The following is a 17,184-nucleotide window of genomic DNA, read 5'->3' on the forward strand; positions in this document are numbered from 1 at the left end:
GTATTTTCATTCAGTGGTTCCCCTGCTGTGGATGTGAGAGTGGTTGCTGGGCCTGTAACAGTGTTTTCTCTTCTGTGGGGGAGGCAAGGAAGGGGGCAGGTGACAGTCTCTCCCCTGTGCCAGGAAGGACATGCAGGGTGTCGCTGTGTCTGTGTGTGACAGTCTCTCCCCCGTCTGAGGCCGGGGTGGCGGTTACACCGCTCTCCTGTCAACCTGACCCCCCCAACCCCGAATCCCCACCAGCCCGGGCCCGCTGCCGGGGCAGTTGGCGCATGCGCCCGGGTGATGGGGGGGCGGTGCCCGGCGGTTGCCGGCTGCGCAGTGCCCAGGCAGCGCGCGGGGGGTGCGCGCGCGCGTCAGGTGCTGTCGCCGGGCTCCCTCCCTCCCAGCAGCCGGCCGCCGTTGGCTGCCGGTGACAGGCGGAGCCGGCCTCGCTGCTGCCCGGCATGAGGGGGGGCGGCTGCGCCCCGGCCCCCGCTCACTAGCCCGGCCGAGCCGCGCAGGCGGGCCCGGGGAGCGGCGCGCCATGCGGCTGTGCGGGGCGCTGCTGAAGAGCCCCATCCCCAAGCAGATCGAGCACTACTCGCGCTTCTCCCCCTCGCCGCTCTCCATCAAGCAGTTCCTGGACTTCGGTGAGTGGCGCCCCCGGTGGAGGTGTCAGCCCCAGCTGCCCTCGCAGCAGGGCCCCCCGGCTGCTGTCTCTCTTGGGGGAAGGGAGATGCGCAGCCCCCTCCCTCTCCTGGTTGGGGGAGGGGCGGGGGTGGCATTGGCACCCCCTGGCGTGTGTGTGGTTGGGGGGGCTGAGTGCGGTGCTACTTGTCAGGTACATGCCGCACCACGGGGCGGTGATGCGCCCAGCCCCGCTGTGGGTGAAGAGGCCTCGCTCTCTGCCTCGCTCCTTCGCTGGGCCGGGTGCTCAGCCCGCCCAGCTTGGAGGGGCCATCGCCGTGGGAGGCCGAGCAGGCTCCTTGTCAAGCGGGCTCCTGCGTCCCCTGAGACTACGGCAGCTTTCATGTGTCTCCTCCCACTGGAAAACTTCTGCTGGCTGTTCCGGGTGCTCCCAGGAAGCTGCCGAGACAGCTGCACGCCCTGGCTTGTCCTCTGTGCGGCGCCTCCTGGGGTAACGCTGCTGGTGTGGCTGGCGGGGAACAGGCTGGAGCTAGGAGTGTCCGAAGGACTCAGGCCTTGGCTACACTGGCGCTGTACTGGGTGTGAAAACGCCCCCCCCCCCCCGCGCAGTGAGTGCAGCTCTGTAAAGTGCCAGTGTAATCAGTGCCTGCAGCGCTGCACGCTCGCTCGCAGTGCTGCAAGCTATTCCCCTCGGAGAGGTGGAGTACTTGCAGCGCTGCGCTGCGAGAGCTCTCGCAGCGCTGCAAGTACTCCACCTCTCCGAGGGGAATAGCTCTCTGAGGAGAGAGCTCTCGCAGCGCTGGCGGCACGACTACACTCGCGCTTCACAGCGCTGCAGTGGCAGCGCTGTGAATTCTCAAGTGTAGCCAAGGCCTCTGATTCCCCTCTACAGACAACCCAGAAAGTCAAACTGACCAGTCAGTTTTCATTGTTAGCATGTGTGAGTGCAAAAATAATGAAAGAAGGTGGGTGAGACCAGCTTCTGTTGGTGAGAGAAAAAAGCTTTCGAGCTTACGCAGAGCTCTTCTTCAGGTTTGGGAAACTAACTCAGGTTATGTCTACACTACAAATTACTTTGGTATAACACATGTTGCTCAGGTTTGGGTTTGAATAATCCACACCCCTGACTGACGTAAGTTATACTGACCTAAGTGCCAATGTGGACGGCACTATGTCGGTGAGAGAACATCTCCTGCCGACATAGTTAGTGCCTCTTGTGGAGGTAGGAGTTATTAAGCCGAAGGGAGAGCTCTTTCCCATTAGCTTAGGCCATGTCTACACTAGCAATCTTACAGCGACACAGCTGTACCAATGCAGAGAGTCCTTACAGCGACACAGCTCTATGCCAATGGGAGAGTCCTTCTGTCGAGCGGTGGTAGCTATATAGGGAGGAGAGCATCTCCTGTCAACATAGTGCTGTCCACACCGGCGCTTCTGTAGGTGTAACTTATGTCGCTCAGAGGGGTGTTTTTTCACACCCCTGAGTGACATAAGTTATACCGACAAAAGGGCTAATGTAGACATAGCCTTAGAGCATCTTCACCAGAAGTGCTACAGCAGTGCAGCTGCTGTTGTGTAGACATAGTCTGAGTGTTGCTGCTAAATACAAGGTGACCTGAAGAAGAGCTCTGTGTAAGGGCTTGGCTACACTTGAAAGTTAGAGCGCATTAAAGCAGCCCCGGGTACACTAACTCCCGATGTGTCCACACTGGCAAGGCACAAAGTGCCTGGACTCTGCAGCTGGAGCGCTCCTGGTAATCCACCTCCAGGAAAAGCATAAAGCTTGCTGTGCCCTGGCTGAAAGACCCGGGTGTCAATGTGAACGAGGTGTTGCATTACTGCACTGTGATTGGCCTCTGGAAACGTCCCATAATCCCCTGAAGTCAAGTGGCCACTCTTCTCATTGTTTTGAAATCAGCTACAGGAATGCGGATATGCCCTTTTAAAGCTCAGTTTCTGATAGCCGGCATGCTTATCTGCTTCAGGACAAAGCAACCATTACTGTGGAATGCTGCTTGCTTGTGTGTGTGAGAGAGGCTCGGGGGAGGGGGATCTGCAGCTGTCTGAACTTACAAGACAGCATGCTGACACACTCTTAGCCCCCCAAAACACCTACACAAACACACTCCCTGTCACACTCTGCCCCCTCCCCCCCCATTTGAAAAGCACATTGCAGCCACTTGCACTGCTACCACAATGCACTGCTCTTTGTGGCATTGCAAGAGCTGCTAGCGTGGCCACGCCAGTGTGCTTGCAGCTGACAGTATAAACACAGGGCAGCGTTTTCTCTGCTGCGGTCTCCAAAGGCTGGTTTAACTCACAGCGCTCTACATCTGCAAGTGTAGCCATGCCCTAAGATCGGAAAGCTTGTCTCTCTCACCAACAGTAGTTGGTCCTATAAAAAGATATTACCTTACCCACCTTGTCTCTCAAATACAAGGTGAAACAGATTGTTTAGTATAAGTAGTTCACCTTGAATGATCCCGTGAAATGTGTGGTAAGTGGCCCATTAACACCTGTCCAGTCACAGGGAGGAAAAGGTGGAGGTGGGAGAAAGTGGGTTACAGATTGTAATAAACCATAAATCCACCATTTCTATTCAGTCCATCATTTTTAGTATCTAGCAAAGTTATGAGTTTAAGCTCCCAGGCTTGTCTTTTGAAAGTGTTGTGCAGATTTCCTTTGAGGATGAGGACTTATAGGTCAGATGCAGAGTCATTGCTTTGTGAAAAGTGTTTACCCATCACTGATGTGGTGTTTTTATCTTTTATCGTTTTCCTGTGAGAGTTCATTTATACTCACCGACCTTGTCTCTCTAAAGCCTTGTCTACACTGCCACTTTACAGCACTGCAACTTTCTGTGCACACCCCTGAGCAATGCAGTTATATCGACCTAACTCCTGGTGTAGACAGCTATGTCGATGGGAGGGCTTCTCTTGTTGACATAGCTACCGCCTCTTAGGGAGGCGGAGTATCTACGATGAAGCTTAAGGATAGAAGCTCTTGTCAGTGTAGGTAGCATCCTCACTAAGTGCAGCTTTGTAAGTGTAGATAAGTCCATTATGTGTCCCACTTCTGGTGTGCACGAACCCAGTGTGCTGGAGATCAGAACACTTTAGCCAGCAGTATCCACCTGTGCTCTTCATGCCCTTGAGGGGGCCCCTCAACTGAAGGTTTAAAGGGGGCTGAGCGATCAACCAGCCCTCAGTTCCTCCTTGCCTCCTGTGGAGCCAGCTAGCTGTCACTTGCACTTGTGCTCCTCTTTATTCGTTTAGTAACTTTTATTGTAAATAGTTAATAGCGTGGTGTGCAGCTATTAGTATTCAAGAGTATACCGTGTTCTCTCACTCTTCAGTGATTAAGTTTTTTTAAAGGATTTATTAGGGCGTTCCTTCTAGCATTGTAAATCTCCCCTCACCCAGCATGGGGCCTTAGTGTGATACTTACTTGGATGGGTCCTCCATTTAAACCAGTGTTTCCCAAACTTGGGACGCCGCTTGTGTAGGGAAAGCCCCTAGCGGGCTGGGCTGGTTTGTTTACCTGCCGCGTCCACAGGTCCGGCCGATCGCGGCTCCCACTGGCCGCAGTTCGCTGCTCCAGGCCAATGCGAGCTGCTGGAAGTGGCGGCCAGTACGTCCCTCAGCCCGCGCTGCTTCCAGCAGCTCCCACTGGCCTGGAGCAGCGAACCACGGTGGGAGGCGCGATCGGCCGGACCTGCGGATGCGGCGGGTACACAAACCAGCCCGGCCCGCCAGGGGCCTTCCCTAAACAAGCGGCGTCCCAAGTTTGGGAAACACCAATTTAAACCATTTGCTTCATGTTTGTTAATTCTCCAGTCTGTGAAGACTGCTTTCCTTGTGACAATCACTTTGGTACACAGAATGGATGAATTGCAAACCTTTGTGACTGGAACACCGTACAGTCTTCTACAGAGACAACCTTATACTCAAACCATACCCTAAATTCCTCCCAAAAGTAGTTTCGGGCTTTCATTTAAATCAATCCATACACTTAGATGTTTTTTCATTAAACAATATTCATCCAAGGACACGCCACTTTTTTCCTACTTCAGGCCCTAACTTTTTTTTTTTTGAATGAGTCACACAGTAACTTCCCAAATTTTAAATACAATCATGGCTATTGTAGAGCTCAGTCAAGAAAAATAGGTTGAGTTATCAAAAACCCATAATTAAGTGCTTTGGAGCTATTAGGCTAGCAATAGAACTGGCTTGGCCAGTTACCCTAATATTTCCTTGGTTACGGCTATACTTCAGCATTAAGACATTTGTGAGATGGATTCTGCAGCTATAAGGTTAAATTTAAATGTAGCGTAAAAAGTAGGGATCAGACTTTCCCCTCTTTTTTAAAATGACAATATATAAAAATTCAAATATCAAATAGCCACTACATGGATGGCGGGGAAGGAACTCATCCAAATATATAATGTCCTGTGACTAAAGGCTATGGCTACGCTACAGCTTAAGTTGACATAAGTTATGTCACTCAGGGGTATGAATTAGCCACACCCCTAAGCGACATAATTTATGGCGACTTAAGTGCTGGGTGGACTGTGCTATGTCGGTGGGAGAGCTACCGCCACTCGCGGGGGCTGGAGTAATTAAGCTGACGGGAGAGCTCTCTCCTGTTGGCTTAGAGTGGCTACACTAGAGAGCTTACAGTGGCCCAGCTGCTGCGATGCTCAATTATTTGATTTTGATGTTAGCAATGTGTGCAGTGTTGGGGTTCCAGGAGCATGGCATCTGTGAATCAGGACCTATGTTTGTAATGTGCAAAAGAGCTAGCAATGAATGGGACGGCTGACTGTAGATTTGTAGCAGTCCATTAAGATATAACGCCTTGGGGGTTGGAGTCTCAGACTTCTTCAAATGTCTTACTAGATGAGATTTCCATGTCTTAATATGGGAGGGTCTCATGGACCTCCTTCCCTTTCCATTTCTGTGGCAATTACAGCAATTGCTGTTACAGAAAAGTAATCATAGATTCAAGGCCAGAAGGGATCATTGTGATCATCTAGCCCAGTGGTTCTCAAACTTTAACAACTTGTAAACACCTTTCACTAAAATGTCAAGTCTTGCGAACCCCCTCCTGAAAATGAATATTTCCAGGGATTTTCTCCTTTACTTGAGTATAAATTATAAAAGCAGTGATCTTGGAAATATAAAATTTGTTTTTATGACATGCTTATTACACACTATTATTAATTATTATTTGTCATTATAGTACTTTTATTACATTATGAAAACGGCAACACTCTTCCAAGATCTCACTTTCGTAGCTTGTATTGCTTCGAATAAGCCTATTATAAGACAAGGCTCCTATGTTTCATCAAGGAGTATCAGATGTGAAACAGCATGAAGGTATTTAAGAAGCCAACTCAAATCGTTCCTCCTACATAAGCTTTCAGGTCTTGAGCAGTGCAGGCAAACAACGCACATTACAACAGAACTTAAACTTGTTCTTCATAATAATTTTAAAAACAATACAACCACTGATCTAATCTGCCCTCCTATATAACACAAGCCACAGAACCTCCCCAAAACAATACAGAGAACATCTTTTAGAAAAACATCCATTCTTTATTTAAAAATGGTCAGTTATAGATAAGGCTAAGTTTTAGTCATGGGTATTTTTAGTAAAAGTCAGTCATGGCCCTGTGACCTGTTCATGACTTTTACCTGTGACTAAATTTTACCTGCTGGGAGGGGAGTGCTCCTGAGGGCTGCTGCTCCTGGGGGGGGAGGGGGACGAGGGGCAGTGCACGGCCCCCTGCCACTGCTGGGGGGCCGGCCCAGGTCCCCAGCGGCTGTGGGTGTGGCTTGGGACGCTGCCGCTGGTCCTGGATTGCTGCTCCAGGGCAGTGCTGAGGACCAGCTGCCTGGGATTCCCAGAGCAGCAGCCGGTGTGGCTGGCTCCAGGGCTTCCCCACTGCTGGGATGGCCCTGGGGTCAACCGCACCTGCGACTGCAGAATTCATGGAGGTCATGGAAAGTTACGGAAGCCGTGACTTCTGTGATCTCTGTGAATGACTCGCAGCCTTCGTTATAGAGAATCCACCATGACCCTTGATAACTTGTTCCAGTGGTTAATTACTCACACTGTTAAAAATGTATGCCTTATTTCCAGTTTGAATTTGTTTAGCTTCAACTTCCAGCCATTGGATCATGTTATACCTTTGTCTGCTAGACTGAAGAGCCCATTATTAAATATGTGTTCCCCATGTAGGTACTTAGAGTATAATCAACCCCCTTCACCTTCTCTTTGGTACATTCAATAGACTGAGCCCCCTGAGTCTGTCACTACAAGGTAGGTTTTCTAATCGTCTAATCGTTCTTGCGTCTCCTCTCTGAACCCTGTCCAATTTTTCAACATATTTCTTGAATTGTGGATACCGGAACTGGACACAGTGTTCCAGCTGTGGTCGCAGAAATGCCAAATATAGAGGTACAGTACCCTCTCTACTCCTACTTGAGATTCCTGTATTTGTACATCCAAGGATTGCATTAGCCCTTTTGGCCACAGCATTACACTGGGAGCTCATGTTCAGCTGATTATTCACTACAACCCCCAAATCTTTTTAGAATCACCACTTCAAAGTATAGAGTCCCCCGTACTGTAAGTATAGCCTATGTTCTTTGTTCCTAGATGTATATACATTTACATTTATTCATATTAAAACACGAATTGTTTGCTTGTGCCCAGCTTAGAAAACGATCCAGATTGCTCTATATCAATACCTCTTCTTTTCATTATTTATCACTCCTCCCAATTTTTGTCATCTGCAGACTTTATCAGTGATGATTCCAGGTCATAGATAAAAATGCCAAATAGCGTAGGGCAAAGAACTAATCCCTGTGGGACCCTACTAGAAATACACCCGTTCCATGATGATTCTTGTTTACAATTACATTTTGAGACCTATCAATTAGCCAGTTCTTAATCCATTTAATGTGTGCCATGTTAACTTTATATTCTAGTTTTTTAATCAAAATGTCATGTTGTACTAAGTCAAACGCCCTACAGAAGTTTAAGTATATTACATCAACACTATTACCTTTATCAACCAAATTTATAATCTTATAAAAAAGATAGTTTGGGAGGATCTATTTTCCATAAACCCATGTTGATTGGAATTAATTATATTATTGATCAAGTCCTGTATCAGCCGTTCCATTATCTTGCCTGAGATTGATATCAGACTGACAGACCTATAATTACCTGGGTCATCCCATTTACCCTTTTTTTAAAATATTATCACAACATAACTTTCTTCCAGTCTTTTGGAACTTCCCCAGTGTGCCAAGACTTAATGAAAATCGTCATTAATGGTCCAGCGAGCTCCTTAGCCAGCTCTTTTAGAATTCTTGGGTGCAAGTTATCTGGACCTGCTTATTTAAAAATGTCTAACTTCAGTAGCTGATATTCAACATCCTTCTGAGATACCAGTGGAATGGGGAGAGTGTTATCATATGATATGATTACATCATCTACTTTTTTCCAAAATCCAGAACATAAATGTTTATTGAACACTTTTGCCTTTTCTGCATTACTATTGATAATTCTTCCATTTCCCTCTAGTAGTGGACCAATACCATTGTTAAGATTCTTTTTTGTATCTAATATACATTAAAAACTCCTTCATATTGTCCTTAACTCTGCTGGTCATAGTCTTTCCCTTTTGTCCCCTTGCTTCCCTTATCAATTTTCCACATTTCCTAGCTTCTGACTTATCTTTATTACTATCAGCTTCCCGTCTTTTCCATTTGTTAAATAATTTTTTGTTTGTTTTATAGCTGCCTTCGTTTCCCCTCTAAACCAGATCGGTTTTTTTTTACCAATAAAGCCGCCTTCTTCAATTGTGGCTTTTTGGGTATCTAATAAAGTATTCTTAAACATTCCTAATTATCTTTCACATTTTTCTAACTAAATTCTTCTTCCCAGCTGAAAGGTCATAATTGTTTTCAGCTATATGAAATTGGCCCTTTGAAAGCACCAATTATGTTGGAACTAATTTTCCTAATAAGTTTTTAAGGTATATCATGACTCAGTTTCCACACAAGCATTCCTTTATTAGTCCAAATGCCACTTGTTGCTTACATTCAAAACACAAATCTAAGCATATACATGCCTATATTCCATATCCTAGCAACATTACAGTTATAAGCATTGGCCAAAATATTTACAACAGGATCAGGTGTGGGAGGTACCTTCCCATTGTGGTTTGACTCAAGGGGGGGCGGGGAGTTAAAGTTCTGACAAAAAAACATAGGAAACCTTGGTTTTTTTCCTTCACTGTAACAAACAACTGATGTCATTGCTGGTAATTGAACCTTAGCTAAGGCCAGATGAAACCCTGTTCTTTGCCCTGATCAAGACAAGATTAATGACTGGGCCTCTTTCTTCAAGGCTTTCTTATCTCATTTTATCATATTTCTTTCTAACTAGAGAACTAAGCATTTCTTTATAATAAACTAAACAAACCAAATATTTACTGCATGTGTAATCTAATAAACCAGGGATTGGCAACCTTTGGCAGGTGGCCCATCAGGGAAATCCGCTGGTGGGCCGGGCTGGCTTGTTTACCGGCAGCGTCTGCAGGTTTGACCAATTGCAGCTCCCGCTGGCTGCGGTTCGCCGTTCCGGGCCAATAGGGGCTGCCTGAAGTGGCAACGGCCGAGGGATGTACTGGCTGCTGCTTCCTGCAGCACTCATTGGCCTGGAACGGCGAACCATGGCCAGTGGGAGCTGCGATCAACCGAACCTGCGGACATTGTAGGTAAACAAACCGTCCTGGCCCACCAGCGGATTTCCTTGTTGGGCCGCATGCCAAAGGCTGCCGATCCCTGTAATAAACCATATTTCCTGTAGTTCTATAACCTCATCCCTAACCTTAAATAATATAATACTGATATTTCAAGAGTAACTACAAGTTTAACACAAACAATCCTCCAAAAAGAAGGAAATAGTAAGAAAGGTCACATGCTTTTGGCCTATTACTCATGCTGATATCTAAACTCAATTTAAAACCATAGTCCACTCAGGTCTAATGTGGATCTATATTCCTATAAAGCAGTGTTTCTCAGATGCGGCCACCAGAGGCTTTTCTTGCGGCCACAGCCTCCTGGGCGGTGATTGGGGGCGGGGGACAAAGAAGTGGCCCCTCCCCTAAAGCCCCCCTCTGGAGACACAAATGCTGGAGGAGCACCTCTCCATCCAGGGTTTAATTTGTCCGTGGGCTTGCCGGGGCTGAGTAAATCTGCTGTGAAAAGTGATATATGTTTGTTAATATCACTTTTCACAGCCTCCCAGCTAGCTGGGAGGCTGTGAAAAGCGATATTAAAATACAAGTATCAGGTTTCATAGCAGCAGACTTACCAGCTAGTAAGTCTTTTATAAAAAGCGACCAAAGAAGCAAAAGAAACAACAAAAAATACAAGAATGTGCAAAGCATATTATTTGTATTTCTATTCTGTTTAGGTCCAGTAAAGAATAGAGACCACTGTACACTATTTTTATTATTGAGTCTGCGCAAAAAAAACAAGAACAAAAAAACCCTACATAAGTAAACTACAACGATTTGGACATGTGCATGTTTATTTGTTTTTCCTAAAATTAAGTATTTTAGGAAAAATTTTCAGAGTGGCCACTAGCAAGAGTTGGTGGCTGCACTCTGAGGTCACCAAAAAAATTCTTGTGAGAACCCTTGGCTTGTCTTGAGATACATATCTCTCCCCCCTCCCGCCTGCTGCGGAAGCCCTCAAGCTGGGGCTGGGAAGGGGGGGGGGGGGGGGTCTCTCCCCAGCCGCTGCAGCCCTGCACGCTCCAAACTGCCCCCATCCTCCCACCTCACCCCACAATCCTCCCATGACTTCCATGACTCTTTCCTCTCCTGGTTGTTCTCCTGCCTCTCTGATAACTTCTTTAACGTGTCCTTCAGAGGATCATCTTCATATCACTGTTTAGCTTTCTCTGAAGTTTCCTCAGGTCTCTGTCTTGGTCACCTTCTCTTTTCCCTCTAAACCTTATCTCTGGGTAATCTCACCTGTCAACATAAATTCTATGATGAAGACACAGATCTACCTCTGTACTCCAGTCTTCTTTCCTGTACAGCCTAAACTCTGACATCTCCACATGGATGTCTAGCCATCAATTCAAGCTCAGCATGGCTAAAATGGAGCTCATAATCCGCCCCGAAGTCCCCTCTTGCGACCTCCTTTTTCGATCATTGTGGACACCATCACCATCCTGCCTGTTGCTCATGCCCATAACCTGGAGATCATTTTCAACTTGGACCCCTCTCTAGGACCTCACATCCAGGCTATGTCTAAATCTTGCATATCCTTTCTGCATAATATCTTTGAGATACAGCCTTTCCTCTCCATCTACACTGCTAAACACTAATCTAAGTTCTCATCACCTTGTGTCTTGATTACTGCAACATACTTCTCTCTGGCCATGACAAATGCAATCATGCTGTGCTCATACGCATTTAGCTGCTGCAAAGATCATTTTCATAGCACATCACTGTGATGGGTTGGGTCACAGAAACCCCCTTGGGTCTGCCACCTGATGTGCTGGGACTACCTCTGAGCCCGTTTTCCCTGCCAGCTTGGGACTTCAGTACCTTGCCTTGTTTGAGCCAGACATGCTAGCCTGCTGCAAACACAGATCCAAGTCGGAACCACGTCCCCCCCAAGCTGCAGGCTTAACTGAAAACAGCTTAAGTGCTCCTGCCTCCTGCACTCAAATACCCAGCTCCCAATGGGGTCCAAACCCCAAATAAATTTGTTTTACCCTGTATAAAGATTATTATACAGGTATTAATACATACGCTGGGTTAATTAATACGTAAAAAGTGATTTTATTAAATACAAAAAGTAGGGTTTAAGTGGTTCCAAGTAATAACAGACGGAACAAAGTAAATTACCAAACAAAATAAAATAAAACACGCAAGTCTAAGCCTAATACAGTAGGAACCTAAATGCAGGTAAATCTCCCCCTCAGAAATGTTCCAATAAGCTTCTTTGACAGACTAGTCTCCTTCTAGTCTGGGCCCAATCCTTTCCCCTGGTACAGTCCTTGTTCCAGCTCAGGTGCTAACTAGGGGATTTCTCATGACTGCAGCCCCCTTCGTTCTGTTCCACTCCCTTATATATCTTTTGTATAAGGCGGGAATCCTTTGTCCCTCTCTGGAAAAGCACCAAGTTAAAGATGGATTCCAGTTCAGGTGACATGATCACATGTCACTGTAAGACTCCAAGCCTTCATTCTTCTGGCCTGACTCTCAGGACGGCTTGCAAGTAAACAGAGCCATCTACGGTCAATTGTCCTGGTTAATGGGAGCCATCAAGATTCCAAACCATCATTAATGGCCCACACTTTGCATAATTACAATAGGACCTCAGAGTTATATTTGATATTCCTAGTTTCTGATAGAAGAATGATAAATTCATACAAATAGGATGAATATGTGCAGAAGAACATAACCTTTGCACAGATATGTTACATGGCATATCTAGCATAAAACATATTCCAGTTATGTCATATTTACATTCGTAAGCATATTTCTATAAAGCATTATGGGGTGCAACGTCACAGTCGCTTTCACCATGTCATCCTTGTCTCTGCATCCACCCACTATCTTTCCCCTTTATCTCATCGAACATAAGCTACTTGACTTCACTTTTAAGGCCATTCACAACTTATCACCACCTTACTTTTCTCTCATGTGCCATTGAAAGGTCAGCTCCTGCGTCATAGCCCAGGATGCCAGCCTCCATCTCCCACTTCTTAAATTTTCAAACAAGTACTTTTGTGCTTTTTCCCATGCAGTACTTCATGCTTGAGAGAAGCTCCCCCTAAACATCTGCAAATCTAATGTATTCTCTTTCTTCAAATCCCTCCTTAACTCTCCTTTTCCGTGATGCCTACAAAAACTTGACAACAGTTAGGCTGCTGATATGTCGAGACCTCTGCCTATCATGCTGACTGGTATTACTTCATTGTTTCCTTGTACTCCCCTGTCAATCTGTCTGTATTCATCTATTGTCTCATCTTATACTTAAATTGTAATCTCTCTTGGGCAGAGACCATCCTTTTGGTCTACATTTGTACAATGCCTAGCTCATTGGGATCCAGGTCTATGACTGGGGATCCTAGGCACTATGGCAATACAAATAATTAACAATGATAATATATTAATTCCCAACTCCTAGATAGGAAGTGTGTTCTTAATTCACACTGATATCTTGTCTATAATCAAACTGTAACTCTTTCACTGAACTTGGTTTAAAAGGTAGCTTTTTGCTTGGTGGCTGGATAATATATAAGTTCAGAAGAAATAAATATTTGTCCACACAAACAGCTAGCATGAATGAGTCATTGCCTGTTGCAATTTTTATCATCCTTGGCATATGTGGCACTGGAAAATAAATAAAAAGGTAAGCCTCTTTGTCCTGAAGATTGGATATTCTAATCCTATTATGGGGCCTGACTTTTCTCTTTACCCTCCCACCTTCTTCATCCATTTATGAAGTAGCAGTAGTCATTTGGGGAGATTCATACATCCTTTTATCGGATACAATACAATCTCCAATTTTTTTTGTGAACCAAGACACTCTTGAAACCTGGCATTTTTCCCTTTGTCATGTTGTCTGCAGTGGCGATACTAACTAATTTTAAACTAATTTCATTGTGATCTAAATAAAGTGATGTATTTTGAATGCCTATAGTCTCTAGCGGAAGTAGTAATATATGAGCAGGGCTCAAAAGCCTGCCAAGCCAACTGAGTTAATTTGGGATGAGGAGCTGCTGCATTTCTCAGGGTAAGGGGAGAGCTGGCAATCAATGCAACTGGAACTGGTGCTGAGAGCAGCCAGAACCACTTCTTTTTACTGGAGGAGTAGGGCAGTGAGGATCAGAACCAGGTGCAGTAGAATAGCTATGTGGTAGAGAGCCCCTTTAATGTTTTGGAGCTTGTGGTAGCAACCTTCACACGCCTCCTTCCTCTTCTCCCTGCCTCAAAGCAGGCTGGGAAGAGGAGTGAGGTTGAAGGGAGGAGTCTGTAAGCATAGGCGTCGACTGCATGGGTACTCCGGGCTTGGAGCACCCACGGGGGAAAATTAGTGGGTGCTCCGCACCCACCGGCAGCCAAGCTCCCCTCACCTCTTCCCCGCCTCCTTTCTTGAGTGTGCCACGTTCCTGCTCCTCCCCCTCCCTCCCAGCACTTCTGCCCACACCTAAACAGCTGTTTGGTGGCGCTCCGGGAGGGAGGGGGAGGAGTGGGGACACAGTGCACTCAAGGGAGGAGGCGGGGAGGAGGTAGGGCAGGGACTTGGGAAAGGGGATGGAATCAGGGCGGAGTGGAGGCGGAGCAGGGGTGGGAAGAGGCAGGGCGGGGGTGGGGACTTGAGGGAAGGGGTAGAGTGGGGGCGGGGCTGGGGGCAGAGGTGGGTCGAGCACCCACTGGTGGGAGCAGAAGTCGGCGCCTGTGTGTGTAAGGGAAGAGATGTGGCAGTGTAAGTTAAATACATGGCTTTTGGGGACCACTGTGTTGAGTGGGTGGAATAGGTATTTTTCACTCAGGATAGTAAGTCATCCTCAAGCTAATACCTGTTAGGAAAATTTTTCAAATTATGTATCAGAGAGAACAACTCCAATTGTGTTCCCCTCTAATAGCATTGTGTGTTAAGACCACCTTTATACTACATGTCAACAGCTGTCTATAGACTATATATTAAAGGCTGCCTAGCAATGTTCCCTCTAATTTTTCCATCCATGTGCGGAATGAATTCTGTTATGTGCAGCACCGATATTGAGGTAATGTGTGGATGTGCGCCACCAGTACAAACAAAAAACCTAGATTTAATATATATTTTTAAAAAGTTCTTAGGTATGGAAGAAGAAGAGAGAATATTAAAACAAGGGATAATTAACAAGGTGCACTACTTAAGATGTTTGTTTAATATGAAATCAAATAAAAAGAAAATTAACACTGCTCTTGGAGTACATGTATTTTATCATCCTTTCTAACTACTCAAGCTAGTAAACACACCAAAATGTGGCATACTGAAAACAGCTATATAAATAAAAAAGGCATGGCCATTAAGTGAAAGCATAAAAAATATGCACCACAGGCCCAATTTAATAACCTACTGGCATAGACCACTAAATCTTCAGGGAAAGCCGCTCTCGAAAAAATAAAGCATCTGCCAAAACACTAGCATGCAACAGACTTTTGCAGTCCACAAAACTATCCCTCTTGCATGCATATTATTTGCACACATAGCTCAGCTTTAAGATGCTAAACAAATCTATGCGTCAACTAGAAATAATCATGCTCTCTTTGAAAATACTAATACAATATTTTCTGATACTGGAAAGGAGAGTAAAAGGCATTCACTCAGGCATATACAATTTCTATGGGATGTCAACTCTTAATTTAATATTTCACACACACACAACAGTAAAAATAAATAATAAAGCAACACAGAGAGCAAACAAAACCATAAATAAACAAATAATACTGAAAATATGAAAGGAAATAAAACATCAAGTGGTTGGTTATGGGTATTTTAAATTAGTGTTTAGGACCCACGCTGTGCAAATGCAACAGAGCCCTGTAGAAACAGGCAAAGTTTTCCTGGTTTCACACTGTGTGTCACCAACTTAAAAACGCAGGCTGGGTCTACACTACAGCGGGGGTCCGACCTAAGATACGCAACTTCAGCTACGTGAATACCATAGCTGAAGTTGCGTATTTTAGGTCGGCTTACCTGGCGGTGAGGACGCGGGAAAGTCCACCGCTGCCGCCGACTCCGCTGCCGCCTCTTGCCGAGGTGGATTTCCGGAGTCGACGGCAGAGCGATCAGGGATCGATTTTACCGCGTCTTCACTAGACGCGGTAAGTCGATCCCCAATAGACCGATTGCTACCCGCCGGATCGGCGGGTAGTGAAGACATGCCCTCAGAGTGGGCTCATTAAGTTTTTACAAGCCCCTTTTACACATGGCTTTGGTGTTTGCAGACAGATCCCTGCTTCAAAGAGCTTGCAAATAAGGTCTTCGTCCTACAAAGCACCTAATACCAAACCTAGTGCTTGCTACTTATGAATCAATGGGAGTACTCCGAAGAGCCAGAGCTATACTAGATAGCAAAGATCTGGCCTTAATGATTTCCAATACCTCTCCCCAAACGAATTCTAAAAGTTAATGGAAATCACTTGTCTGGAATCCAAGTGCTATCCATTAAGTTTTAGAAATTGTTTGGGGAGAGGCATTTCTCCTGGCCACTGCAGCCCCTGAGCTGGGACTGGGACATGACAGGTTAGAAAATAAGAGTGATACTGCAAATCAAACTTTAAATCTGTACTACATATTCCCAGACAAAGCTAAATCCAAACATTTTAAGCAGCTGGTGGAGGTAACATTCATTTTAGGAACTAGATTAATCTATGTACCAGTTAAGCAATTCTGAAATGCCATCCGATGCAAAAGCTAGGCATAAATAATACATTGTCACTTTTGTGATTATAAAAAAGTTATTAAATGTGATTAATGACCGTTTTGGGGAGAAGAGGAGATTATTTGGATTCCTTTTAAAAACAAACAAACCAGAGTTACTGGATTATTCTCCATCCAGAAGTCTCTCCTCTCCCAACACCCACAGCACAGCTGGAGCTGGGAGATCTGAGAGTGGGACTCAGTCTCTCCCAGCCTCCACAGCCCAGCTGGGGCTGAAACAGATAAAATCGGACTCTCCTTTGCCTGCTGTCACAGCGGGCGTCTCTCCCCAGCTACTGCATGCAGCCCAGGTGGGGCTGGGACGCCCCAAACGTAGTCCCCACCCCCACCTGACCCCATCTATGTTATATTTCCCCCACACCCACCCCCTATTTCACCCCCTTCATCTTCCACGTCCTCTCCAGGGTCTAGGAGGCATCTAATTAGTGGAGCCACAGCCACGCCTGCACGGCTCCACTAATTAGGTGCCTCCTAGACCCTTCATTCCCTTGTGTGTGGCTGCCCAGGCACACACCTTAGAGCAGGGGTCTCAAACTCAAATGACCACGAGGGCCACATGAGGACTAGTGCATTGAACCGAGGGCCGCATCACTGACACCCCCTGTCGCTGCTTCTGGCCCCGCCCCCACTCCGCCCCGCCCCTTCCCCACCTCTTCCCACCCCTTCCCTGCCCCATTCCAACCCCTTCCCCGAAGTCCCCACCCCAACACTACCCCCAGGGGGTGCAGAAAGGGTGCAGGGTGCGTTGGGGGCTCAGGGCCGGGAGTCGAGGTGCAGGTGGTGTGCAGGGTGCGGCAGGGGGCTCAGGGCAGGGCGTTGGTGGGTGGGGTGCAAGAGGGTGAGGGGTGCGGCAGGTGGCTCAGGGCAGGGAGTGCAGGAGGGGTGTAGGATGTGGCAGGGGGCTCAGGGCAGGGAGTTGGGGTGCAGGAGGAGTATGGGATGTGGCAGGGGTCTGAGGGCAGGGGGTTGGGGTGTGGGATGTGGCAGGGGGCTCAGGGCAGGGGGTTGGGGTGCA

The 17,184-nt window shown here is 46.6% G+C and overlaps 1 protein-coding gene across 1 annotated transcript in view; it reads left to right on the forward strand.

The window, feature by feature from the left end:
- The first annotated feature begins 401 nt into the window (after positions 1–401).
- The window catches only part of LOC112118061 (pyruvate dehydrogenase (acetyl-transferring) kinase isozyme 3, mitochondrial), an 88,382-nt gene continuing 71,599 nt past the window's right edge, over positions 402–17,184 (forward strand). Inside the window, exon 1 of the mRNA XM_026649896.2 lies at positions 402–632. Within this exon, the coding sequence (XP_026505681.1) occupies positions 527–632 (106 nt within the window). The 5' untranslated portion in view covers positions 402–526. The remainder of the gene's footprint in view (positions 633–17,184) is intronic.

The sequence above is a fragment of the Terrapene carolina genome, unplaced genomic scaffold (genome assembly GCF_002925995.2).
Source record: "Terrapene carolina triunguis isolate 2854851 unplaced genomic scaffold, T_m_triunguis-2.0 Scaffold23, whole genome shotgun sequence".
Lineage (NCBI taxonomy): Eukaryota > Metazoa > Chordata > Testudines > Emydidae > Terrapene > Terrapene triunguis.